General features: G+C 42.6%; 1 protein-coding gene across 3 annotated transcripts in view; it reads left to right on the forward strand.

Annotated features, from left to right (window-relative positions):
• The window catches only part of GRM7 (glutamate metabotropic receptor 7), a 304125-nt gene that overhangs the window by 78983 nt on the left and 197917 nt on the right, over nucleotides 1-27225 (forward strand). For all 3 annotated transcript variants that reach the window (XM_055708082.1, XM_027811686.2, XM_027811687.2), the window contains exon 2: nucleotides 23798-24014. In XM_055708082.1, the coding sequence (XP_055564057.1) occupies nucleotides 23798-24014 (217 nt within the window). The remainder of the gene's footprint in view (nucleotides 1-23797; nucleotides 24015-27225) is intronic.

The raw sequence follows: 27225 nt of genomic DNA on the forward strand, positions 1-27225 counted from the left end.
TGAGGGCTTGCAGCCAGTGCCTACCAGGGCGGTAGGCTCAGGTGTCCCTTCGGGCAGGGCTGCAGGCATCGCAGGTGGCTGCTTGGGCTCGCGGGGCCGTGCACAGCGCTTTGCACGGGGAGCCCGGCTCACGGCAAGGCTACACGGGGGGCTGGGGGTACTGCCCTGTGGTCACTGGGGCTGAGGTGGGCTTCAGTGGTCATGGTGTGGGGTCAGTCAGAACTGGAAACCCATCTCTGTGGCCCACATTGCCATCACATAAGCTTGTTTTCTTTGTTGAGAGTTAGTTTTAACGCTTTGATTTGTATGTCAGGTACTTGGGGATGTCTCACAGTGCTGTGAATCTCATAAATTATGCATGTGTATAGGCACTAGTTATTTAAATCCTGGTGGATGGTTGTAAAGCAATAGTTGTCTTCAGTTCAGAAATAGAAGTCATACTTTACCATTGTTCTGAATCAGTATGACTTGACAATGTAATCTAAATGTATATCACGATACTTTTTCCCCAGGAAATGGTTTAATTTCTTTGTAATTGCAGTAGATTTTAGCTTTATAATTTCCAAGTATTGGCAGTGTTTGCAGAGAGGGTGAAAAAAAACATTACGAAAGGAAATAAATACAAAAAATGTAATGCTATATGCATAATAAAAGTGCGTTTAAGCTTTAACATGTCATATAATCAATCAGCCATTTCATATACTGATGCTTTCCTGAGCTCAAACACTTTGAAGGGGAGTATCAATGTGAAATCTAGAAAGAGAATAAGGATCCCAAGTTAGGAGTCAGTTCATTGGTTTAATGGGTCTTTCTCAGTATTAAATCCTCCATGCTTGAGAATTTAGGAACAGGAGATGACAAACTTCCTTGTGCTCAATCTGTGATGAACAAAGCTCCATGTATATTTTATAACAGAAAGGCAGCCTACATTAATGTTTCAGGTAAAGAGCCAGCGTAACTGATCAACACAAGCGGAAAGGCAATGACCCTTGCTTGTTCAAGCCAGAATAAAATCCCTGGTCATAGATCGTACCGCTCTGATTAATGGCTGTGAAAACTGGATGGGAACTTTTTCTTAGTGAATGATAAAGACTTTTAAAATTCTTAAAATATTAACAGATGCTTATTATTATTTTATATAGGGGGAAAAAGTTTCTAACCTTGTTAGTGTCATCTGAGGCATGATAGAACTCTGCTAACAGTTGCTCTCACTCTCTTAATAAGAATGATCTTCGTATCAATCCCCAGTTTATGAACTGTAATAGAGCTGCTGTAACAGTAGTAATTGGTAAAATTAGTTTGGATGGTTGCATTAATATTCATGCATTCCTGCAACAGCGCTGAGCTAATTGGTGTCTCTTTCTTCTCTATTATGGTGGCAAAACGGGACAGAATAAATCTCAGAGGTTAACTTCTGTGCTGAATGTGGTCAGAAGTCTGAGACGGAAAATGTTTCCGGCAGCACGTGCTGCAGCCACATCATTACTGGAAATGAGAATTGCTGATGCATCTGAGCCCAAGCAAGGCTGTCCGTGGGAGCCCTACAGGTTTGTGGGTGTGAGAAGGATGTTGAAGTTTGCTTCTGGGGGAACATGAAGTCACGTTGTTCGCTGTAATTATTCCACAGTAAGCAGAAGAGAGCAGCCAGGAGTCTGCGGGGAATACTCCTCTGCATTGGCCTAGATATGGAATAGGTGGTCTGAAAGATATTTTTTATTTTTCATCTCTGATTTCCATAGTTGTAGAAGATAGCACAGGAAGAACTGAAATTTTTCTGCCTGATTTAATGAGTTTTGCTATATTTTTTTTTCCTCCTTCTTCTCATTGAGAGCTATAACGTGAATATAGTGAAATTGCTTCCTCCTCTCAGGGGAGAGCAGGAAGGGGATGGAGTCATCCCTTGCTGCATCACTGAGTAGTCTGTTCAGCTGTGTTTTGTAATTGTCTGTAGGTGTGGGGTTCTGAAGCAGAAGGTTTGGGGATGCATTGCTGGGGCTAGGTGGCATGCTGTAGACAAAACCTGTAAGTCCCCAGGGGAGGTTCAAATAGTCCCCTGCTCTTGAGGAACCTGTGCAATAGTGTCTTACCTAACACAGAGCCCCAGAGCAGCCGTGCCAGAGGCAGGCAGCAGTGTACTGCTCGGGCGAGCGCAGGGAGCCCCGCCGTCCCCGCAGCACAGGTCTGGATGCACTCCCTGGTCACCCCCGTGTTCCTGGTGGTGGGGCTTGCAGCAGGGGTTCCTTCGGGAGGTTGTAGGGATGAAGAGAAACTCATTGAGAGATCTGCAAGGATCTTATTAAGAAATAAAATCGAGAGGGATGGTAAATGAGCAAATACAGGTAATACCCTAGTCTTTTTCTCCAACCTGGGAAAAAACAGAAGGCGGCAGTGAAGGTGGGGGGAAGTGACCCGGAGAGCATTTTTCTCTTCTGTGATACACAGTGCTGCACCAGGCACCTCTCATTAGGGTGTTAAACTGATTTGCCGTTTCCCTGTGGTTTGGATACTTGGGAGTAGCAGAAAGCCCTCTCGCCTGTACCTGATGCAGGCTGTGTCAGACACAGTCCTGAGTTTGCAGGTGATTAAAAAAAAAAAGTGCAGTGCTACAGTTGCAGTCACTGTTTACTTGAGTACGGATCTTTGCCCTAATTAATCTAAGCTCTTTATGGGGTTGCTCTCAATTCTGCAGTGCTCCTTCCTATATCTCCCCACTTTGCCATCCCACCTGGGACAAGGTGCAGCAATCAGGGCTTCCACTAGAGCCAGAATCAGGCTGGGGAAACAGAACCCCAAGGATGTATGAGTTCCCACAGGTACTGAGACTCCTACAACTACATAGATAATTCTTTTAATTTATTTTTTTTCTTCCATATTTTTTATTTTTTCTTATTTTTTTCTTGACATGGAGGGGAAGCTATGTGCTTCATTCAATCTTTTTCACAAACAAATGAATAAATAAAGTAAAGCCATAAATGATTTGAGCATTTCTCTTGAAAGCTTGAAAAGAAGAAATGAGAAAATGCTATTAGTTCTATTTTTAAAGACTTGAGAGCTGCTGGGATACCATGGTGATGGAATTGGTGTAAGCACCTAGATAGATACAAATCTCCTGCATGTCTGGAATAATGTAAATGGACCAGGACAGTATGCAATTGGAAAATATTTATGTTTATCTAGTTTACTTTCAGCTTTCTGTTACTAAACATGGTGATTTCCAAGCTGTCAGCATGGATCTTAAAATCTTCTGGCACTTCTGGCTATGAAGAAGTCCGCAGGAAAACAAAGCCTGCAAGTAGAGCAGCTCCCTCTGCCCATTTCAGGTGCAGGGAGCACCGAGTGCTGGCCCAGCAGCCCCAGTGCGTGGGGGGCACTGGGGAGCCCACCAGTTGCTAGCTGGGCAGCTACAGCGGGGTCCTGCCCCGTGCCCTAATGCGTAATAACCAGAGCATCTAGGTAGTAGGTGTTGTAGTAGTGGAGAGTGGCTGACAACCATTTTGAGTAGCTCTGCAGCACCTCCAGAAAATCACAGAAAAACCTGGTAAGCGGCTCGGTAAGCAGTGCAGAGGGAAGTTTCGGGGGATCGCTGAAGTTTCCAAGCCCGGAGAAGTGGCCAGCATCCTCGGTGAGGGGAGCAGGGCTGGGTCCTGGGGAGGGCTGGCTGCTGGGGGGCTCCTGGGCACAGGGCAGAGCTGCTGCTGCCTCCCTGACTGGCAGCTGTCATTCCTCAGCTATTAACAATAACGTTCCTGCCATTTAATGCCTGCCAGTGATCTGTCAACTAGAAGCAATGCATAAATAACAAAAGATACTCCCAGAGCACTGTTATTCTTGGGGGGGGCGGGGAGGGGGGTAGAGAAGAAAAGAAAGAGGCTTGAGTCACTCAGTTGTGACCGTATAATGACTCTGTATACAAATTAGATGGATTCACACAGTGCTTATCTAAATTAGGTTGCCATTTTACAATGCTAATTTTCCTGTTGGTTGCTTGTGATACCAGAACACAGCATTTCAAAAATTCCCGTGCTTTTCGGCTCCAAAAATGTGGTGTGATGCAGTGCCTCAGTAAACTGCAGGGTTAGCATAACCTGCTGAGCTTCGGCGACGAAATGCTGGCTTGATCCTTTTGAACCACTTGTAAGGTTGATAACTGTGACTGCAGTAATTAGTAGCAAGCCTACAGATCTTGATGAAGTATGCACAAGGGGCTTGTTCCTGTGCGCTGTTCTTTTACCCTCCAGAGGAATAAATAACTGGAGGGAAGGGAATTGAAAAAAGGAAAAAAGTAATGAAGAAGGAAATAAAACCCCAGTGCTCTTTTCAAAAGCTGACACCTAGGAATCTGACAGACGCGCACAAGATCTTAGTGTAAAGTGGCAGCACTTAAAAATCTACCAGCATCCTGATAAAAATGCTGTTGTGCCATGGAGTCAGAGCAGGAGGTGCAACAAAGGGACAGGAGTCATGTGCTGAGTGTTTGAAAAAATACCTGGATTTTTATTCGGCACTCGTGTTTTATTATGGCTTATCACACAGAAAAAAGGCAGTCCCCGTTTGCTGCCTGTCTGGGGAAGCTCACGTTGCGAGTGCTGATGTTTAGCATTCATGTGGATACTTTTTTCAATCAAAACTCTTAAAATATTTTCAAGTGGAGAGTAAAGACTCCTTTCCCTTTCCCCTGCCATCCTCTCCCCATTGGGGCTGAAAGGGCCAGTCCGTTGTTGCAGTGTGCTCAACCACTGTGATGGCTTTAGGCTTCTGTAAACATGGGTCATGGAGCTTGTCTAATTTCTGTCAGTGAGGATGATGTGCTGAGCTGTTGTCATGCTGGTCTGGGACTAATAGGGAAAATCACATCCCATAAACACCATCAAAATGAGCTCTTCTTCCTATGGACTTTCTGGCACCGCTTAATTTGTTCTGGTGATAGCTGATGAAGACCTGTTATGTTCTGTTGTTCAAACTGCTCTGGCACCCAACATTTTGCATAAACTTTCTTTCAGAAATATCTATTCAACAAGAAGTAAAAAACCACAGTGATTTAGGGTATAAACTGCATATGCATAAACATGAGGTGATCTCTAAAGTCATGATGCTCATTTTAATGTGATAAATACAGATGCACGATTATTTGCAGAGTGCCATTCATTGCAGTGTTAATTTTATGTATCAGATCTTCAAGCTGCGTAATGTGGTAGAGCTCCATTGAAGCCAATGGCAATTTTCACCAGCTGAGGATGTGATGCTCTACGTACAATTTTTATTTCATAAAAGGGAAAATGGAAGAATGATATGATACCATACTTGCCTGCAGCTTTTCCTCTGCTCTGCCTCCATAGTTCACTGACTTTCATGTGGCTCCTGAAAGTAAACAGGTTGCTCTGCTCTGTCGGCTGGGTGCATTAGCACCTTGCAGGATCGAACCCTAAATAATGATGAGCACAAGGACTTCCTAGCATCAGCAGCCTGTTACATAGAGCAGGGATCTTGAAATATTTAGTGCTTTCCAGAACTGGGTTCTGTACTTTTTATCTTTGGAGCTTTTCAGGGTCAGAGCAATCTCTTTCATCTTGAGGAAGCTCACTTGCCCTGTGCATGGGTCAGCTAAAAAATCTTATGCAAAACTTCAAGACGTAACTGCCAGAAAAATCCCCACAACTGAGAGTGAGTCAGACGTGGAAAGAAAGGTTATAAAAATACAAGACTGCCAGGGGAACCCATTAGTTTGATCTCTGAGAGCTTAAAGCCAGCTTGTAGGTGCAGCGATGAACCGGGGAAGCAGCCCATCCAGTGCCAGGCAGTGCTTGAGCTGCCCAATTCCTGCTTAAGAAATCACAAGGCTAAAACTATCAAGTTGGTTTTGAAACTCTTTCAGTATCTTGGCAAAAGTGGCTTTATTTGCACTTTTTTTTCTTCTTTTCATTTCAAATTATCAGCAAGCCAAGCTATATGCAGCTATGACAGCATATAACAGGTCAAGTCTATTGTAACAATTCTACTATCAGGAGAGAAAACAAACTGGATCTAATTTTCTTTGGGAGTGCCCTTTGTGTAGACATTTTCTTTGATTAACAATTGCATGTCATATCCTGCATATTGGTGTAAATTGCTGTCAGTATCCAAATTTGCACACATGAAACTTCAAAAGGACACTTGGTAGCAAATTGTGATCCTTTTTTAATGACTAAAAATTATGTTAATGATGGACTAATGTTGGCCAGTACAGGAAAAGTAAGAGAAAGGTAGACGAGGGCTAGGAAAGGTTGTTTTATTCATTAAAAGAAGCTGTTGGTACATTTAGGATTAGTTTTATCATAGATGTGGATAAGCATTTCCTTGAATGATGACAACTTTTCTGTATCTTTTTGTTGGTCTATGGACCTATAAATGTTTCTCACCTGTGTGATTTTCATGGGAATGCCTAAAATTGCTTGGGGAGAAAAATGTTTCTGTTCTGGCAGATTGCTGCTTCAAATTGTATGTATTGCCTTTTTTTAAAGAGAAGCTTTAAGCAATTGAAAGTTTGCATTTGGTTGAAGGAAAACCATACTCATCAGAGCTATTAAAGAGGGTGAATGATAATAAAAAATAATTGCATGGAGAGCATAGATTTCTACAGTTTTCTGTAATCCTTTAAGCGACTCAGTTTACCAGCACTCCTTTCCCTCGAGGGATTATTTCCTGTCTGTGATGTGCTGCCATAGGAGAGATGAGGAGGAGAGTTACTTCTGTTCCATCTCTCAGTACTTCACCAGCCATGCCAGTTGTGGTTCATGGCAGTTAGAGCTAGGGCATCCTGCTGGGGTGCAGGCTGCAGCACCAGCACAAGTTCAGAAAGGAGCCCTGTGTGGAGCTGCATCACATATGAGACTATTGCCAAATTATTTTTTGCTTGGAGATGAAACCAGAGCTAAAAATTCAACATTTTCTATGAGGAGGAGTGCAAAACAAATAGATAGATAAAAAGAGAAACAAACATGAGGTCATTGAAGAAGAAAAGTATTCTGGTGGTGAATAGCAGCACAGCTGCTGCAGGAGCTGCCCTAATGGCAAGAGGCTTTTCCTGCAGCCCCGCTGCCCTGGCGGAAGTTTTGGTGTCTCTGTGGACTGGGGTCTGTGGCATCATGGGAACTGGTATGGAATCACAGAATGGTTGGGGCTGGAAGGGACCTCTGGACTCACCCAGTCTCATCCCTGCTACAGCAGGGTCTCCTAGGGCAGGCTGCACAGGGTTGCATCCAGGCGGGTTCTGAACATCTCGGCACCTCCCAGTGCCAGAGCCCGTGCCAGCGCTCTGGCACCCTCAAGGCAAATAAGTTCTTGCTGTTACTGGGATGGTACCTTGTGCTGGGGCTGGCGGCTGCCTGGCTTCGCTGCCAGCAGCTTCAACACGTTGGGGAGCTGAGTTCAGGGAGCTGGACAAAACTGTCCTCCCCTGTCTCTGCTCTAGTAATTCTGTTTGTCTTTTTTTTTTTTTTTTTTTTTTTTTTAAAAAAGGCTCTAGGATCAGGAGCTGTGCAGCTTTTTCTGAACATTTCTTGTTGTGCAGAGTTCTCTGTCGGCTCCTTTCCTCCGCGCTGCTCCAGCTTGCTGCAATGCGAGGGAAGGGGCTGGTGGCCTCTGTGGTGTGGTTTTCATCAGGGTCGGGAAGACAGAGCAGTTCAAGACCTTTTTTAAAAAAAAATATATATATTTCTATATCTGGTTGCTTCTGCATGTGTCTAATAGCATGGCCCTTAGAAAGTAATTTGGATTAATTAGAATGTCTGGGCACTTTTGCGATAAAGACATGCTGAGTAATTATCCAGCGTCCAGAATAATCTATCGAGCTTGTGAAGTTTAAGTCTGAAAATTATTCTCCCCTAAGTATTTGCCTTTCTAGTTGTATTTCTGTTATTAAATTTGTTTTCCCACAAGTTAGATAAGAAGAAATGTAATTATTTAGCTGGCAAGCTTAATGTTGAGGTGAAGAAAACCAGTGAAGGTAAAAGTGTGATTGCCTTGTGTTTTTCCTGTAATAATACATAAATATTTATATATATGTAGAATTACATGGTGATGATGCACTTTGTAAAAGGCCAGAGATGAAATATAAGGAAATAAAAGGTATAGATATTCATTGAAACTTCACTATGCCCTATAATTCTTGTATATGTAGTTGAAGAAATGTCAAATGCAGATTTCTCCCATAATTATAATCCATTCTCACTTACATCTCATCTTGCCGCATTTCCTTGCTCTTCTTTATGCCTAAAGTCCGTGTCCTGAAGGACCTTGTTTGGATTCTTATGCTCAGAGGATACAACGGGCCTTTTTACTCATGATAATGTTTATTTTGGATGAAAGAAAATAGAAATCAAAGGCAGTCTCAATATAATCATGCAGTCTCCCTGGTGAAACCCACCCCCACGCCCAGGGTCAGCACAGTGGCCCGACAGAAGCGCCTCTTAAACTTTCCAAAGGAATATTAAATGCTGCCCGTGACTGTCTTATTTGAAAGCATTAACTTTTTGACCTTGTGGGTGACAAAGGGGAGACAGAGCATTTTGTTCTGAGTGCTCATCTCGGTGGTCCCTGCCCCTGCCTCCGGCACAGTGCTTGTCCTTGGGGGATAAGCAGGCAATGCCTTGGGTGTAAAGCCAAGGAAAAGGGTTGTGGATGCCGGTCAGGCGGTGGAAGTGGGAAGTTCGGGGACGTGAGGGTCTCGCAGCAAGGAGAGGTTCTCAGAGGAGGGCAGTGACTGCTAAGGTCACCGTGTCAGATGCACCTTGCTGGGGAGGGTGTGTGGGAGAAGAGGCTGGTGGGCTCAGTGACCACGGGGCAGGCGGCTCGGCTGGGGAATGGGACCCCGGAGTGTTTGGGGATGAGTTTGAAGATAACAAGTTTAAGGAAGAACAATCCAGAGAGCAGTCCCATGAGCATTTCCAAGGAAGCTAAGGGTGAAGCCCTCAGGGCCAGGGAGGAGGCAAACCAGCAGTGAGATATGATCATAGGTGCTGAGAGATGACAGATTCCCAAGGAAAGGATTATGGCCCTCCTGCTCAGATCTCATTTCCTACTGATGCAGCCTGTGTCAGCTGGTGCTGGGAAGCTGTAGTTCACCAGGAGAACATCCCTTAGTAAGACACTCAGCCTTGCTGCAGTCATTTCAGGTGATGGGAAGCTTCTTGTCAAAGGCTGGAGTTTTTCAGTGGCTGGAGCTTTCCTGCCTGCGCTGTTCAGGGTACAGAGCAGCAGGGATGCAGTTGTGCTGTGAACTGGGAGGGAGGTGGGGATGGAAGCCGGGCAGCCCGCACCAAGGCTTCCCGGGCTGCCGGCACCAGGACCCGCTCTCTGCTTCCCATCCGTCTGCCTCTTCCCGCCCCACCGGTCACCAGCCACCCCACTCCAACTATTTTGTTTGAAAAAACACTAAAACTGTGAAAGCTGGAAACTGAAAACTAGCAAAAGCTTACTTGAAACTGGCATCTTTCACCTGATTCCATCTCAGAGCTTTGAAATACATACTGCTGTAGTGAGGCGTCTGGGGACCGGCGTCGTACTTGTATCTTTCTCATGCAATTTGTAGTTTGTAGTTCAAGGTTAGTCCTGGCTGTGGTTTATGTAGTTCATCTGTTAACAGTAAAACCTTTTACATTAAATTTCTCTTGCTATGGGCTAACAAGCAAGATTTTTCTTCTGGTAGAGTTGTCATTGCTGCAGCAGGTGATAACTTTTAATAGAGAGGTACAAATAATTTATCAAGGATTTTGTTACAGAGGCAAACTCTAATGTCCTAGACTACTGCTTCAGCACTAATGAACACATCTGAACAAAAGGCTTCTAAGTGCGATTCTGAAATGGAGAGTTGGCTCCGGATATCTGAAATTGAGAACACATTTGTATCATATCTTTACTAAAATTGTATATAAGAATTTCCTGTTCTTCATGCTGATTGTAAGGGATATGAGATAAAAATACATTTAGTTGCATTCTTCCACACAGAGTATTTTTCAATTACTGTAGGAAACAGTTCTTTGCTGTATGTACTGGCTGCCACTGAAACTCAGTGCATCTTAGATGCTCTGAAATGCTATTCTATATTTCGTAATGTAAAAGAAGGCAATTTTAAAATCATTAAAATAAAAAAAAAAAGAGAAAAAAATAGACAAGTTAGTGTTATCCTTCAGTTTTTTAAGGCCATAACTTGCCTCTAGCAGTTGTAGGAATCAGTCTAGGACAGGAAGGGAAACGGGATAATCTGCTCTGTATTCAATCTCATCCTGATTGCTACTACAGAGTATTAGACATCTGAATAACATTCAGAACGTTTAATCGGTAGCCGTGACACATTTTCTTATTCTCACACCCACACACAGTGCCATGATGGGTGCTCATGCTCTTGTGCAGCCCCAGCAGCATGCTGGAGCATCGCAGGCTCGGTTGGAGACCCTTTGGGTTGAAGGGAATGGATACTGCTTGATGGCACTGGAAATGCTTACAGAAGCGATGCTATTCCCCAAAGTGCAGGCTCGTGTTTTGGTATGGGGAGGTAGCGTTTTGTAAATTAGGATTAGTTTTATAGCTGTGGATTCATCATTTCCAGTTGTAGTTACTTAACCATGGTTTCACCCTGGGCATCATCTGTAGTCATCACAGAGCGAGCCATTTTCAGGACAGGAGGAAAAATTGGAAAAACTCTGTTGAAGCATGTAGGCATGAATGACCAGAACTGAAGCGAGAGATTCAAATAGGAGCTTACACATATTCTCTTTAACCCACGGTTTTGCTCTTGCCTCAACCTTTATATATGTGCCTATCCAAAGCAAAATAGTTTCAGCTTAAACAAATCCATTCGGACAACCACAGTATGTGAGCATGTTAAAAATGTGGTTTTCTGTATTATTTGAGAACATTTTAAAATGCAAAAATGGTTCCAGTGTTATATGGAAGGAAAAAAAGAAAGAAGTGAGCTCTAGAAAGCCTGTTTAAAACACCGTTTTACTGCCTGAAATGCAGCTGATGCCCTTGTGGGTGTTTTGGAGAGGGTCTAGGGGAGGGGAGCTGGAGGGAGTCTCACTCTCCAAGGCTTGGTTAAATGAAGATGGTTTGGAAACATTTTTATGGCTATAGTTTCTTAATTTTGCAACATCTGATAAGTGAAAGCCACTCACAGGAACTCAGTTTTGCTCATGGTGATATTCAGCTGCTTGCCGCAAGTTTTACTTTACAATGAAATTGTAAATAAACACTTAATATAGATAATTTGTATTGACAGATTTTAGCTGTCTTATTCTGTAAAGGCAAGAAGGCCATTGATTTTATTCTCCTTGACTGTAAGACACTGCTATATTGAAAATTTAGGAATAAATATTCAAATCACAGCCTTATTTCCCACCGCATAAACGGATGCTTGTCTAGAAATGCAATTATGAGATATGCTCAAATAGTAACTCAACAGCTTTCATTTAGTCTAATAACTAAGCTTTGAAGGATGATTGTTTCACATTGTACCACATTACAATTTGTTTCCACTATGTAGTGGGTTTATGTATGTCTGTGTTTGCATATTACTTTCCAAAAACTATGTTATGCTATTGTGCTTTTCTATATTTCAGCCTGTCTGCCGAGTAAGCCTTTACTGTGGTTGCCTTTATATAGTTTCTACTTTATCTACTTTCAAAATCAATGAGATTTATACTTGCAGATTAAAAACCTCTTAAAATATGCATAGACAATATAAGGTTCAATTATATGTTTGCGATGAATGGAGCAATGTGTACACATAAATAAAACATAAAAGCTGCTTTGCTGTGTTTATCTTCTGGTTCTGATTTATTTTCAAAATAATTGGAATTTTTGAATCCATATTTAGATGTGAGAGCTCCAATCACCACAAGCATATTTATGCTTTATATAGATATACTTGGTGTATGCGTGTTGCTTCTCTATCTGTTCACAGTGACTGACCTCTCACAGTGTTCTGACACAGTGTATGGGAGCGGTATACGTAAAAGGAGAAGAAAACAAGTTACCTACTGCTATCACCTCCCATAACTGCCTGTGGGGCACATATCGGCTCTGGTTCTCTGCTCATTTCTTCCTTGAATGGTTGAAGTGACCCTCTGGAGAATGCCTTGCTTGATGTAGGAAGCAGGCTCCAGTCCTCAAGGGATTAGGTTTTGGCATTGAGAATGTCTTGAAGCATGTGTTCAAACTGTGTAAGATCAGTCATACCCTCCTTTGCCCTCTGCTTCATTGGGCAAGCCTTGGAAGGTCTTGACATCAGCCTCTCCAAAATGTGTGCCTTTCCCGTTCCCGAGTGCCTGAAGGGTTAATCTTCATCTTAGCGACGTGGTGCAAATACAGTTGCATTTCTGACACAAGTTATTTGTTATCTGTAGCGTTCAATGGACAGACCTTCATTTCTTCCCTTTGAAATACCATTGCCCGTTCCATCTGCTGGACGTGCACTGATGCTTTTGTAGCCCGTGATTGAAGTTAACAACCCCAAACATAGATTCAGTCTTAGCACAAACTCAAAGAACACAGAATATGCCTCTTTTAAACTTGTTCATTCTCTGTCTTTCATACCATATCTTTGTAATTGTTTTAGACATTGCGGTGCATCATGGGATAGAAGTGTGACAGAATATCCATGTGTTATTTGTAGGTTGAATTTGAATCGCAGCATGAGCTTGAAAAGACTATTGCTGTATAAGCAGCTTTGTTGTACCATATGATTACAAAAATGTGGACAGTAGAAAGGTTATGGGGTCCCTGTACTCCCATCACCTTACGTGAGTTCAGCTAAAAATTGGCTTCAAGTATTAGCTCATAATAGTCAAGATCCTTTGATGCTTTGTTAAGATTTCAAATTACCTCTAGCAAAGTACCATCTATTATTTTAATGCTGCTCTCAAGCTTTCATTCTATCAGGGCTGGAGTTAAAATATGAAGAGCTATGCTTTCTTGCATTGCAATAGATGGGCAATCACCACTGATGTTTTAACTGATGCATCCTAGGAGGAATATTCTAGTTAGTATTGTAAAATCAAATGTGCTGTGCTGGTCATATCTCATGCACAAGGTCTGCAAGCCAGTAAAGCTTTATCACCTTGCTAGTTTATGAGCAAGCCAGCTAAAATTCTCGACACGTTAAATATTTCATTTAAAAACATTAAGTGCTGAAGTTTCATAATAGTAAAATTCTCGACAAGTTAAATATTTCACTTAAAAACATTAAGTGCTGAAGTTTGATAACAGTACGCGTGCCTTTGTCTTTATTATCAATAATCTCTCTGGTGCAGTACATAAATAGTCCGTTTGCAGATGGGAGCTCTAAAGAGGTTCCCTGTACCTGGATGAGTGTGTCGTGTCGGCTGACACAGAAATTTTGCCTTCTGTCCGTCTGTGTGCCGGGGGGACAGGCCAGCCTGCATGGGGGTGGGAGCCCGTGCCCCACCAGCCTCGGGGTGTGTGCAAATGCCCCCTGCGGTACCCAAAGGGCTGGGGGACCCCGGCGGCTCCCGGCCTCGCCCATGATACTGCGGGGACTGGCTGCACAGCGCATCCACTGCCAGAGGGACGGTTGGCCTCCAGGCAGCCTTCCCTCAAAACACAGCAGGATCTTGGTAGGTCTAGGGCTAGAAATAATAAGAAAAAAGTATAAATTAAATTTTGAATTTACTATTGCTAAATCAAAATGTAGAGGAAGCAAGAGAAATTAAAATGTAAGTAATATAAATGAATCTTTCTTCTGAGAAATGATCACTTAGAAGTGATCTTTGTGATTACATAAACAGGACTTTATGCCCAAATTGGAATTTGTACAGACACATGGGGCAAGTCTGTATCTAGAGATCTTTTTCCATTTTAGTCTAAGTTCAAATGCTGACTTCTGGTCATTTTCTGCATATTTTTTTTTTTTAAACAAAAAAAGTCCCAAGGTATGACAGTCTACTGGAAAAATTAACAATTCAAATGATGACAGTTGGTCTTGCAAACATAAATCATACCTGCAAACACAAAGAAGCTTTTTTTATGTTGTTGTGGGTGTGTGTAGCACAACAGCTAAGAAATGTTGAAGAACACGATGTCTTTCGATACACTGAGGAACACATTTTTGGCCCTTAAAGGAGCAGTGTTCAGTACGTATGGAGCTTTTGTGTCCAAGCTACAGCACAGGCTGAGGTTTTTATTTAAGTAATTCTCTAAAGGACGCAAAGTGAAAGAACAGTTGAATTCCACTTGGGCCTCACCTATTTCTAAAACAATGTGCATATTGACAGCGGTGCTGAAATCCTGTTCTGCTTTCCTCAAAGGTGTTCTATTTTCATAGTAGCAGTACAGCGGGAACTGTGCTTTCTGGCACAGCTTGGACCAAAGGTTTGAATGAATTATTTTTAAGTATCAGAAACGTTTTGAATTGGTTCATAGACTCTGCTCAAAGGAGCTTGATTATAAAGAATACTCTTTGCCTGTGGAAAAGCTTATTAGACTGTTAACTGCAAAAAAGGCACTTATCGGAGCTGTAAATTGCAAAACATTCAGCAAAGCAGGTTCTGTCCGTATCGCTGCGCCATGACTTTGCCTCTCCATTTGCAGTAGGTCTTTGAGCAGGTCTTCAGTGGCCATGTATTTTAGGTGAAGGTGATGCAGGTGGCCTTGCCTTAGGGACAAAACCCTGGAATTGCAACCCAGGCTTTATGCTACCCACTTCACTTTTGTACTGTCCCCTGCTGGATAATTGATAAGCAGGACTGATGAGACTTTTCGTTTCTCTAGTTTATTGTTTCAAGTGTTTTTACTGTCTTTTGGCAGTATGGAAGGGCCAGGACTAGCTCTCCGGTTGAGTGGGAGCAGCTTAAAGTGCCTGTAGGCACAAGGAATGGGAGAACATTGCTGTGAAAGGGAGGCAGCGTCATGGGAAAGACTTTATAAAAAATTCATTTATGCCTGTGTAGGAAGAAAAGTAAGCCTGTAGGCTCATTATTAGTTGACTCGATACAAGAATTTGTGGATTTTAGCCACTCGGAATGCATTTAGTGAGACACAGGTATTTGTCTTTGTGTGCGTGAGCATCCTAATGCATAGATTAAATAAATGAAAGTATTAATGATTAAAGTATAAATGGACAATTCTTAACCCACAATATGTAAACTTGTTTAGACAGGTATTATGTCTTTATTTATTAGAAGGATAGTATTTTGTACAGCCTTATAAGGAGAAAAGGTGCATAGTTTCGCACTAAGACTAATTTTCATTAGATCCTGGTTTCAAGTCATCTATCCAAGGATTTTTTATCATTTAAAAGCTAAGAGACCACCTCCTATTTTGCAGCTATGAAAGCCCCAGCTATGCTTCATTGTCAGAAGTAGACCTAGCTCTAGGTACAGGTCATCAAGATGAAATATAGGGAATGAAATATTTCATATTTATGGACACCTCTTATTTTACTACGTGTTTATATTTTTTTTTCTTTCTGTCTGAGCTGATAAAGTGCTCCCACGAGCCATGTGGACAGTACTAATTATTGTTCTCTTAATTGCTACAATTATTTTTTCTGGATTACTCTCTTATTCCAGAAAAGGAAGCAGGAGAGACCTTGTAGACACAGAAAATGCTCCCAGCTTGCCAACATTATTCACAGCATCTTTCCACTTTAGTGCTGTCACAGTTATGCTAGGGATACAGGCTGATTTATGTGTCTGGAAATGGGCTCTTTCATATGGGCTTTTCAGGTTGGAAATGAATTAAAACAAAAAATGCATTCAATTAGAAGACCAGTTATTTGAAAAAAAAAAAACAAAAACCAAAGTAGCATTGGAGGTGTTTGTTTCAGTAATAGATTGCATCCATTGTAATATTGGTAATCAAGGAGTTGTGAATTTTAAAAGGTCTTATTAACCAGAACCATCACTCTGGAAGCACAACAGTGTGCTGCATTGCTCCATATTGTCGGGCCGTCAGACCAGTGGTGTATTGCTCTCAAACAGCTCTGTTAAGGTCTATTACTGCACTGTTCAATTACAGTAAGTCCTTTAATAGGACTGGCCTTCCCTCTTAATTTCCACCCAACAATCTGCATGGAGCTTCTAATGTTTATTCATTATGTGTTGAAACTGAAGTCTCTGCCACACAGCTAGACAATTCAGTGAAATGAAATTACAGATAACTTCTCCCTGTAGTTCCCCATGTTTTGTCGGTCCATTACCCTTCCTGACATTACTTTATTCTCCTATCACTGTCACTCTTGAATAATCTGATACTGAGAGGTCCACAAAGCAGTGACCTTGTCCAGTTTTTCACTGATGATTTGTCAAGAACACCTGTAGTTCTCCATAAACGTGGAATTTTGCCATCCCACTTGTAAGTTCTTTCTTTTTTGGGAGCTTTTGTGAGGCTTGGGAGCTCTGACATAGGTCCTCAACTGCAGATGCTGAAGGCTTTGAAAATCTCTCCTTTAAAATGCTTTGGAAAGTGAGATTTACTCTGTTTGATGGGCACGTTTATAGTCCTTGTGGTCTATGAGGTCAAGTTGGGAGAAGTGTCATTCATCTATTAGTTCAAGCTGGAATGAAGGACAAGTAGTGTGGGATGGAGCTCACACAGCATGGTGAGGTTCGGTGGAATGGGCCAGCGTGGATACAGGCAAAATTTGTGTACATAAATCATGTATTTGGTTTATTTTCTTAGTGTTTCTTTTGTTGCTCTTGAAGACATTTCTGTTTAATGAGATGCACTTTTCTTCCTCCAGGCTCAGCTCCTCATTGTATTTGATGTTGTTTATATTTGTATTTCTGTACCTTATGAAATATCTATCTGATTCCCTTGTAGGTGATTGTGTTGGTCTCCAATACATCATTAAGAATTCACTGTGGGACAACATAAGAGAGGTGGTAATGTGAGCAAACAGGACCTTGTTTGAACACCGGTAGCTTTAGTGATTGGTAAACAGAGTGAGAGAAACTGAGGTGAACTGTAAATAGATTAATGGGTTTGAAAATTTTCTGTTATACAAATGCCCTTCTTTAGATGTGCTGCTTTTGTTCACTGCTCAGAAGTTGCTCTTGTGGTGTGACTTTTGCCCAGCAGCAACAGGTTTGCCATGTGCAAACACCTTATAGACTATGGCAGAGCTGCTCAGAAATACTTTCTATTGCTCTTAAAATTGATTTACATGAAAACTTTTTTTAATTGCTTTGCTTCATTTTCTCATTGTCAACATTTGATTTTTGAGTATAAAAACCAGCTTGAAACGCACTACTTCTGAAATTTCATCATAAAACATAATAAGGGGGGATTATCAAAGCACTTCAGAAGGATTTGTTCTCATCGTTACCCAAGACTGTTGGAAATATTATTCCCTAGTCTTTTAAGAGCCCTAGAGCAAGAGCTGTGTTTCATATGCACCTTTCAGGACAGAACTAGGGCACATGCTGCCGGACTGACACCCTGGGAAAAATTTGCCGTGCGAGCATGCACCCTGCCCCCCACCCCCCCGGTCAGCGTGCCACCCCGCTGGCATCAGCTCCTGGTGAAACAGAGGGAACCCCAATGCCCCCTCCAGCCCAGCAGAAATCAGCAGGAGACTCTTTCCTATTACCTTTGCAAGCTTTTAGTCCTAATCAGATTTTATTTTGTATCCTGGGTAAAATTCTCTTGTGTGGAACAAAGTGAAAATGAAGAAACTGTAGAGGAGTTTTGCCCAGAGAAAACAGCTCGTTAGAAACTTCAAATAATTTTAATTCAAGGCAATGAAAACAATTACATGCAGTTCACAGGATGCTGAAGCTGTTTGTTATGCAATTTGAGATATAAATGGTGAACAAAGAGCAGTTGTACTAACTGATGATTAAATCCTGACATGATAAATTTCTACATGAATAAAATCTGAGATCTAAACAGATTCAAGATTGTTAGTCATCCACCAATTCACACCAAAGAGTTTTGCAGCCAAGTGAAAAGTCTTCAGGCATCTTATTTTTGTGAAGTTGGGCTATTGGCAGGATTTTGCACTTTGTGTAGACTGACACTGCGCTGCCAAATGAGATGGGTTCAAGAGGCTTTATTGGAGTAGGGTGTTGAGTTGGATTTTTTTCTATTATCAGGAAATCATATCAATAAAACTTAATAGGAAGTTGAAAGTAAAAATGCAGCAAACTGTGAACTTAATATTACCCTGGTGGGAGCTCATTAATATCTCAATAGGTATGCTCATGCATTATCTTAATTGCACATGGTCCTTTGGGAAATTGCCTTTTCTGAAGTTTTTTGTCTACTGTCATTTGGTGAGCTGGGTTCAGGTGCACCATTTTATTAATCTTTTAATAAGTTACTGAGGAGATGTAGCCTAACTCAATCACATTCGCAATCGCATTGCAAGTAGCATAGCAGGAATAATTATTTTTACGATTGCACTGATTTGTGAGGTTCTTGGCCATGCCAGGGAATTTGCAGGCAGAATTAGGCAGAGGTGATGAGGGTGTGGGCAGCAAGCCCAGTGCTTCTGGCAGTTATTGCAGCTTCAGGGAGGGTTGGTTTGTCTTCTGGCACTGGGTCTCTTGTGTGTTTCCAGTTGAGACACTTGCCTGTTAGCAAGGAGCTTGCTGTTTTCTGTCATTTTGCTTGAAAAGAACGGTCAGTTGATCAGTGGGGAGGAGGGTACGGGATGAAGCGATAATACACAAAAAGTTTCAAATGAAGAACTGGAACAAGTTTGTGGTTTCAATTCCTTTGTACTCTGAGATACGTATGCCCAAACCTGAAGTTGGAAGATGTTTGATGTTACGAAGAGTGACTGGGGAGACCATCAGTGAGATGTGTTGATCCTTGGTGTGTTTTCTGCTGTTGCTTCTGGTGCAGCTGCTCACAAACGGGCCCTGCTTTTCAAGCAAGAGACAACCAACAGTGATCCAGAGAGCGCTTTTCATTAACAGAAGAAAATGAAATAAATTAAGAACAATGCACAATGTTAAAAATAAATTAACATTAATTAATCACTGACTAATGCAATGTTCCCAGTGTTAAATCACTCACTCTCACTGTAAGCAGAACATCAGCCAGGCAAACGGCACAGAAACCTCTGAGTGTGATGTTTGCCATAGTTCTGTAAACACAAAGGCTGCTTTCAGGAAAATCTGCCTCCCACGTCAGTGACCTGTTTACTCATCTGCCGGCAGCTGAGTGTCCTTCAGAAAGCTCCAGCTCCAGCCGAGACTCATCGGGGTGGTGAGGGCTCAGGCAGGATGCCTCTTCTGCAAATGCTGGCTGCTATGCAGCACGTGAAGAAGGACCACAGGCTTTTCTCACCCACAGCCTTGCTGTGTAACGGGCCGGGGCGGGTGTTCTTCTCTGTGCTTTATGGATCACAACTCTTCTGCCAAGACGTTTTAGCCATTTGGAAAGCAGACTCTAATTCCCTAGAGCTTTTTGATGTTTCTTTCAGACATGTTTCAGAACAGAAAATAGGAAAAATGTGATGGGAGAGAAAGCTTGCTTCTTTAAACTAAAGTTTTGAATGTGGGGTATCAATGACAAATAGGAGATTTTACCAAAATGAAAGAAAAACAGATCAGTTAAGAGACAAAAAATATTTATCTGATTAATTTTAAAAAAGCAACAAAACACCAACCAACCTCCTCATGTAAAATATTCTGTGCTGTGATTGTGACATAAAGTCATTGCAATGCTTGCTGGGTTTGTTGACATCCCAGTTCTTTCCAAGGCAGCAGGATGTGATGTCTCAGACTGGACCCTTGCAGGACCAAAGGGACAATGAGCATGGCTTAAGAAGAGGAGTGATGTGTTTAAAAACTTGTAAAAATGTGGAGAGCTATAGGGAAGGGGGGATGCAATTCGTTTTGTTTAGGTGCTGTCTATTTCGTGTGTAAGTTGGGTGAAGTGGATAAGCACCCAGGTTTTTGCGTGGTTAGAGCATGCCACAGCCAGCCCTGTCAGATTGGTTACAAGCCTGAACCGTATCAGCAGCTTTCAAACCCAAAACAGAAGGAAAACTGGCAGCAACTGGTACATCTGAGAGGAAATGTAGGGGGCTCACTACATAGCAGTAGGACTAAATTTAAGGTCATCTACTGCTCAGGCATCCCTGGTATTGTACTGCAGCCTGTTCTGCCTTTTGCTTATCCATCTTGTGTCTGTGTGCCAAGGGAAGACTTCCCATTATAGAGCTGATCATCAGCACCTTTTGGGGTGCTAAATGATGGTTTTACAAACCGATCAGGGTGGAGAAAAGTTGGTTATTAAACATCCAGTTATTTAACTGTGGTTTTATAGGGATAGCCTTATTAAAAGCTTTTTCTGCAACTTTGAATGTGAAATTCAGCCTGTGCACATCCAGCCGCCACTCGCCTGGCCCCTGGGGGCAGGAGGCTGGTTTGTGCGATGTGAGCCGGGAGGCAGGGGAGGCCTGGGCTGCTCTTGAGAAGCACCAGCACATGCTTGAGAGAAGCTAAGGGGATGAATTAGCTCTTCTTGTTCTCCCTGGACCCCTGCTCATCCTCCTTACGTGGGGAGACCATCTGCACCGTCCCTGGCAACGGTGACGTTGGGCCAGTTTGGGGTTGGGTCTTGATGAACTGGGCCAATCCATTTTTATTTTCAAGTGTACTTCAACATTCACACACTGAAGGTGCATGTCTGTGATCTTACCTGGTGAGCAGCCATCAGCACAGAGCAGCATCTTTTGGATGTTGGTCTGATGAGCACGAGCCCTGTGACGAGATCTCGGTGAGGAGAAGGTGCCTGGCCATTGAGGTTCGACTGGAGTTAACGTGGTGTTATGCTTGCCAAACTAAAGTCACTCTTAGTAAAAACAAGACAGTAATGCAGAGGAACATATGGTGTGAAGTACGGGAGCAAGGTTTCCAGCTGAGTCTGTGGGAGGTTTGTCCACATCCAATTGGATGTGAATGTTAAAAAAGGAAGAGAAGAAATGCTGAATTGTTAGATTTTAGCTGATGCAAACAGATGTTCAGTCTGGACATCTGGGATGCCGCCTGCCTGCACGGGGAGACGTGCGGGAAGGGAAAACGTCTTTTGTAGGTGTCTGCAATATGCTCTGACATACTGGACAAAGCTGAACTCTGATGGCTGCAGTCTATATTGTATCCATTTCAGGACTTTTCTCCCTGTATTCAGACAAAAAACTTACAAAAATTCTATTCTTCATACATACAGCTTTATGTTGCTTTTACATATCATAAGAACTGTTGTTAAAAACCCCCAATGTATGCCTTTTATGCGCCAAATGGTTGAAACAGCCCAAAGTGGTTAATATTTTCTGGACAGAGGAAAAAGACTGAAAAACCAAAAAGTCTGCTGAGTTATATAAGCCATGGAACAAATTCTGTAGAAGCTTTGCTTTTTGTAAAAGTGCAGAATATGCTCCTGGTTTTTAGTTTAAAAAGCAGTTGTTGGCAAGTTGGAATACAAACACTTGCCACAGATGGTAATTCATATTTCATCCTTTCTTTTATTTATAATTTAAAACCCCAGCACGCAGCTATCAGTACGGGTCTCTGTGTGTGGGACTGTATGTTGTGTACTGGATGCTTGTCTAATTAATTACGGGTAAACAGCACTTACAAAGTCAGCCTGGTAAACTGTTCCACTTAATATAATACCATCCAATGAATAGATGAATTAAGCTGATAAGCAGCTGAGTAAGCTCTGTTAACTGCTTTGTACAAATGAGAAGAGAGCAATCCTAAAATGTCACCCATCATTTATTACCACACCAATTGTAGGCACACACAAATGAGGAATTTAAGTTATTTTTGATGGCCAGGGTGTCCAGCACTTTCTGTGCAACTGAAGTAGTTGGTGTTAGCTGAAAGTCATCCCTAAGGTAGATTAAAAATAAAGAACCCAGATAAATTGGTGTAATCAATCTATTTGTCTTTGAGAGTGGTCCCCAAGCTTTGTTGGCCCCTAGGCGAAATACTGAGCAAGTAAATCATGTACCAGCAGTCAACACCATGCTGTGTTCTTCCCGGCAGCTGCAATTTTAACTTTTTTAATTTTCTGTGACTGGAGCATTGGAAGATCTTGCTGGCAACATGCTGTCCACAAGCCACAGATCTAAAATAAATGTGCAAGGCTTTGCAGACGAATGCTGCCTTGCATTAAAAACCTAAAGCATCCCAGCTTTCAGCTTGATTAGCCACCTCAACGTTTGTAAAACCAGCAGACATGCAAAGGAGTGACACAACACATCCAAAGGCCGTGCCAAGTGACGGGGAGTTCAGCTCTCCAACATCCACAGTGACAGCCTGCTGAAAGTTTGTTTGTTTAGGTTTAATAATTCATAGCAAGCAAGGGTGGTACCACAGCTGGGACCTCCTGCAGCAAGCTCCCTGTGCGCAGGGGTCCCGCCGGTGTGGGGCTTCCAGCAAGGGCCCCGAGCTGTGCTTCGCTCCAGGCTGATGCTGAATGATGCTAAACAGATCTTTAGTCATGTGCTATGGTTTGTTACAGTTTATAAAGAAATGGTAGATATTACCTTTACAAACAAGAACGTGTCCCAGCAAATGTTGGGGTATTTAATAATTTTGGATGGTTTGAGTAAGTTCGTTTATCTGCTGTGTCTTTGGCAGCAATTTTGCTTTATGGGTCTGCTTTCCTGCTGTGGTCATTGTAAAAGTATATACAGATGTACAGATACAGTGTGTGTTCTGTGGGAACGCTGCGTTTGCTCTTACCTGCTACTGAGTTCTGTGGCAACCAAAGGTGCTGAGCCCTTTGCAGTGTTGAGCCTGGGGAAATACAGCGTGCATTCTTCTGAGAAGGCAGGAGAGCTCATAAATACTTGTAGGAATGCTGTGCAGTGACAGAATATGAGAATGCAGAAGAAGCTTGTACCGAGGCATGAAATACTGACCTTTCTGCAGTCTAGAAGTCTCAAATCATTATATATGATCATGTTTGTGTATATTGCAAATCCTTTTTTTCCTTCCTTGGCATCTCAAGTGAGAATTATGGCAGGTCCTTTAATTTAAGGAGCAGTCCCAGACTGTTACTCAAACAATTGCATAATGGCTTTGGGGATTAACATACTGTCAGCTTGATAACTGCTTAGGGACCTTTGTTATCAAGGAGAAAATAGCCTTGAACAACATTCTGGTGTCTCTGTTATTAAAAGCAACTGTCGGTCTCCTCTGCACTCTGCCATGAGAAGGAAAAGTGATGGCTGGTTTGTCGTGGGCAGGCAGAGTTTTAGGACAGAGCTGAATCGTGACCACATTGTCTATGTGGGACAGAGATGTCCATGCTCAGCAATCTTTGACTGTTCCTCATAACAAAGAACAAAAAAATAAACATCCTTTTGTTTAAATCTGGAGTTGCAGTTTGATGTTTAAGAGCTTCTTCATCCTCCGAAAGCTGATGAAGGGTTCTTCTGCCCTTCTGCCAGCAACGACAGGTATGGATTTAAACTGGGTTGCATTCAGGATCCCAAATAACCTGATGCTAGTACAACCAGACCAATAAAAAGGAACATAGAGAGAAAATTTAGTTTGTGTGTGCTGTATTTGATTAAGATTGCTTGAAAGAAATTATGCATGTACATGTACACAGTTGTTTTCAATTGATTAATGATTTATTTTGTGTAACTTGTGGGTAATGACAGGATTTTTTTCTTTGACTTGTACATTGTTAAGGAGCATGCTGGAGAAATATAGATGGATACAATGAAGATGAACCGAGGCTCAGCTGAAACTAGCTGCTTTAGCTAACTGCTGCAAGAAGTGCAATGAGTATGTGAATGTGTATATTTATCAGAAATTATTTTTTTCTACAGATCCCACAAATCAGTTATGCCTCAACTGCACCAGAGTTGAGTGATGACAGGCGCTATGATTTCTTCTCACGTGTGGTTCCTCCAGATTCCTTCCAAGCACAAGCAATGGTGGACATTGTGAAAGCTTTGGGATGGAATTATGTGTCCACTTTGGCATCTGAAGGGAATTATGGAGAAAAAGGAGTCGAGTCCTTCATGCAAATTTCCAGAGAGGCAGGTAGGCAATGTCTGTCCTCCCCCAGAAAATGCTATAGAAGTAATGAATGTTATTCTGTGCCAAATGTTGTTGTATTTTTCTAGAAGAAATACTTGATTCTAAAGTTGCTCCAGTTCTTTGCAATGCCTCTGTCATGGCTCCTAGGTGTACTCATTCCTAAATTGCTTATGAAGTTTCAAAGAGTTTGAAACCTTAGTGGTTTTCAATCATTTCTGTAGAAAATAGAAAACCCTGAGTCTTATCAGGCTCCTACTATTCCACTGGATGACATTATATTACGTTGACGTGGGTAGAAGACAGATTTTAAAATGCTGAGCTTTTATCTCTCCACAGCTAGAAACTCTGTGAAGACTGCTTGTTACCAGATATTGACTTGTGTCATACTGTTGCTGTTCACCTTTCAGATCGCTGCCTGATGTGTATTGCTTTTCTTTAGCATTTCTCTTGACCAATTCACTCGAGAAAATTAATAACCTTTTACTTGAAGGCTCAGAGATTACTGGCCTGGGGTATGGAGGCAACAAACGCAGCGGTGTGGTGTGAGGCACATCAGACCTTTGGTGTGATGCATCCCATTTTCCTTGTTACTGGTTTCATTTAGTGGTGTCCCAAGAAGGCCAAACTGTGTTGGACAATGTCACTTGCCAGCAAGAGATGTACCGAAAGAACAGGGAAATACTGTCTCTTGCACTGGGTCAGGCTTATGAGATTGAGTTGAATCTTCATGATTTTGTTGATGCAAATCTCCAATTTTATAGCTTGCTTTCCTGTCCTGTACAAAATATAGAGGAGACCCATCTGGAAGGTGTGACTGCTGTGTCAGTGTGCTCATACCCTTATCCCTGCAACTTATTCCTCAGGGTAATAGCTCTACATTTCCCCAGAGGCACCAGAACACAGGAGCATGTCAGATGGCACCTCAGGGAATAGAAGTATAAATCTATGGCAAGCTGATTTGCGATCTAGAATCCTAAAGGTTTGGAATTTGAAATATTTGAAGTTGATTCCTGTGCTGGTAAGGAAAAACAAGCAGATGATGTCATTAGTTATTGGCGATATATGCAGGGCCCATCTCTGGCAGGCTTCGATGATACACATCCTGATGGGGCATCCACCATCACTGCACAACAGGAAGTTCTGTTGTTGTTCCCCAAGTGAATTTGCAGGTCCCTCACCCTGTAGCTGCCCTGGCATTGCATTAAATAACACCAGCGTGACACCATCCACAGTTCACTTATTGAATTAAGTAAATCACCAGCCAGATTAGTGAGTGCGTGACAGGACTAGGAGGGGACAGGTGTTGCTCTGAAGCAGCCATCGGAGGCTTCCATCTCCTCGGCTGTTGGAAAGCTGGTTCCACAGCATATGCTCTGCTTTCACAAATGGCCTGTGCTGCCTGTGAGGTGGAGCGTCGGGTCGCTCCCAAACTGCTGTGGCGCAGCTGATGGATCGCTCTTGGCAGCGTCATCCATGGAGCCAGTGGAGAAGATGACTGCACTTAGAAGAAAGGGGCTTTAGAGAGGGGAATCCGGAATTGTTTCATTATGTTGATATCACAGAAGGAACCTATATTTGCATAAATTTGTCTGTTCGTTTGAATGCATATTTATGTGGTATTAAAGATAATGGTTTTGGATTTAATACTGCTGGAAGTGACAAATGCCAGTGTTCATTATAATTTAAAATTGACTTTATTTGCAAATACCCAGTGTTGCAAAATCATACCAGAAAAATGTTCTATATGTCAAGGACAAACTCTAGCTGAATAATACTGTATAATTTTACAGACCTTCTGTAGAATTAAATTAATGATGGGAGCTGTTCATGTAGTCAACATGTAATTCAACGTCCTTCATAAAAATAAAGCATGAAGCCAAAAGAATACCCCGCTTAAAAGCATGGTGATATAGGTCATGCCTACAAGATTAAGACACTAACAGGGATAGCACGTAAACTTCTTTCACATCCGCAGCCTGCCTTGCCTGGAAACTGGAATAATCCAATCCCCGGTGCTGCTGCCGATTCAGTACAGCTGCCTTTTCTTCCAAGGGCTGCGCCGAGGTTTTTTGTGTTACACAGATAAAGCTTAGGTGAAGTTCTGAGGGGATTTAAGACCTGTCAACAAGTTCCCTGGTTTTTAAAACCCTGGGAAGTGTAAGAAGATCCCGTTGTCTAGCTACTTAATGGAGCAGTGCTGCCGGGAGATGCAGGTCCTGCCCTTGATCCCCTCTGGGGAAATGCCACCTTGTCCCCCCACCTCGGGGATTGGCCGTGAGAACCTGCCCAGTGTGGATTTGTGGGGTCAGTGCAATGGGGTTTGCCCATGCTCCGGGGGAGATGGTGCTGAGGGTGAAGCGGTTTGGGTGTTACTTTCCTGGTACGTGATATGGCTGTGTCTCCTTGGGGACGTTTTATGCATAGCAAAGTATTAACCAGGCTGTCAGGTGATTGCTGTAATGCCAGGGTTTGGAAAGAGCCTCCTGAAGAAGCAATAAGCAGCAATAATTTTACTGACTCATGGCTGTGGTGTAGTTAATAGCTCCTTGATCTATCTAAAAACATTTCAGTGGGCAAGAGCCGTGTGTCTGAGTGCATGAAGTGAGCAGTCCTCTAATGAGGAACTAAAAGGACAGGAGGTTTCACAAGACAGAGAAGTATTACTGAGATCAGTTGCACTTCGAGTATTAAATATATTTAAATAGGTCCAAATACAGGTGTCCTGACGGAGGTGTGTGATTGCGCAGTGTCTCTGGGACAGCCGTGCCACGCTGTGCCATGCTGGTGCGACCCCACAGGGATGGGGAGGAGGGGATGACGGGTACACTCGTGATGATCCTGTTGCTACCACGCGAGTAAATTAATGTGGTGCTTGGGGTGCCAGTCAAAACTCATGCTAACTAGAAAACTTATGCCAGAAGCAACAGAAATGGAACAGCAGAGAGAGGAAGTTTTTCCTTAGTGGGACCGTGGGTTTACCTCTTCTTCCCAACTTGGAGCGCATGCTCGGCATACCCTGCAGGGACGTTGGGGATGGAGGACAGGAGAGGGGTAAGGTGCGTTTTACCTCATTTTCCAGTGAGCTAAAGCATGTGATGGTCATCTGGAGGAGCAGTGCGGTGCTTAAAACGTTGTCCATTTAATTTTGGTGTCGAGGCTTTGGTCTGGCCCAGGGTTTGGGTGCTGTGCGCATTGCCATGGCTGCCTGCTCAAA

The sequence above is a fragment of the Falco cherrug genome, chromosome 4, assembly GCF_023634085.1.
Source record: "Falco cherrug isolate bFalChe1 chromosome 4, bFalChe1.pri, whole genome shotgun sequence".
Taxonomy (NCBI): domain Eukaryota; kingdom Metazoa; phylum Chordata; class Aves; order Falconiformes; family Falconidae; genus Falco; species Falco cherrug.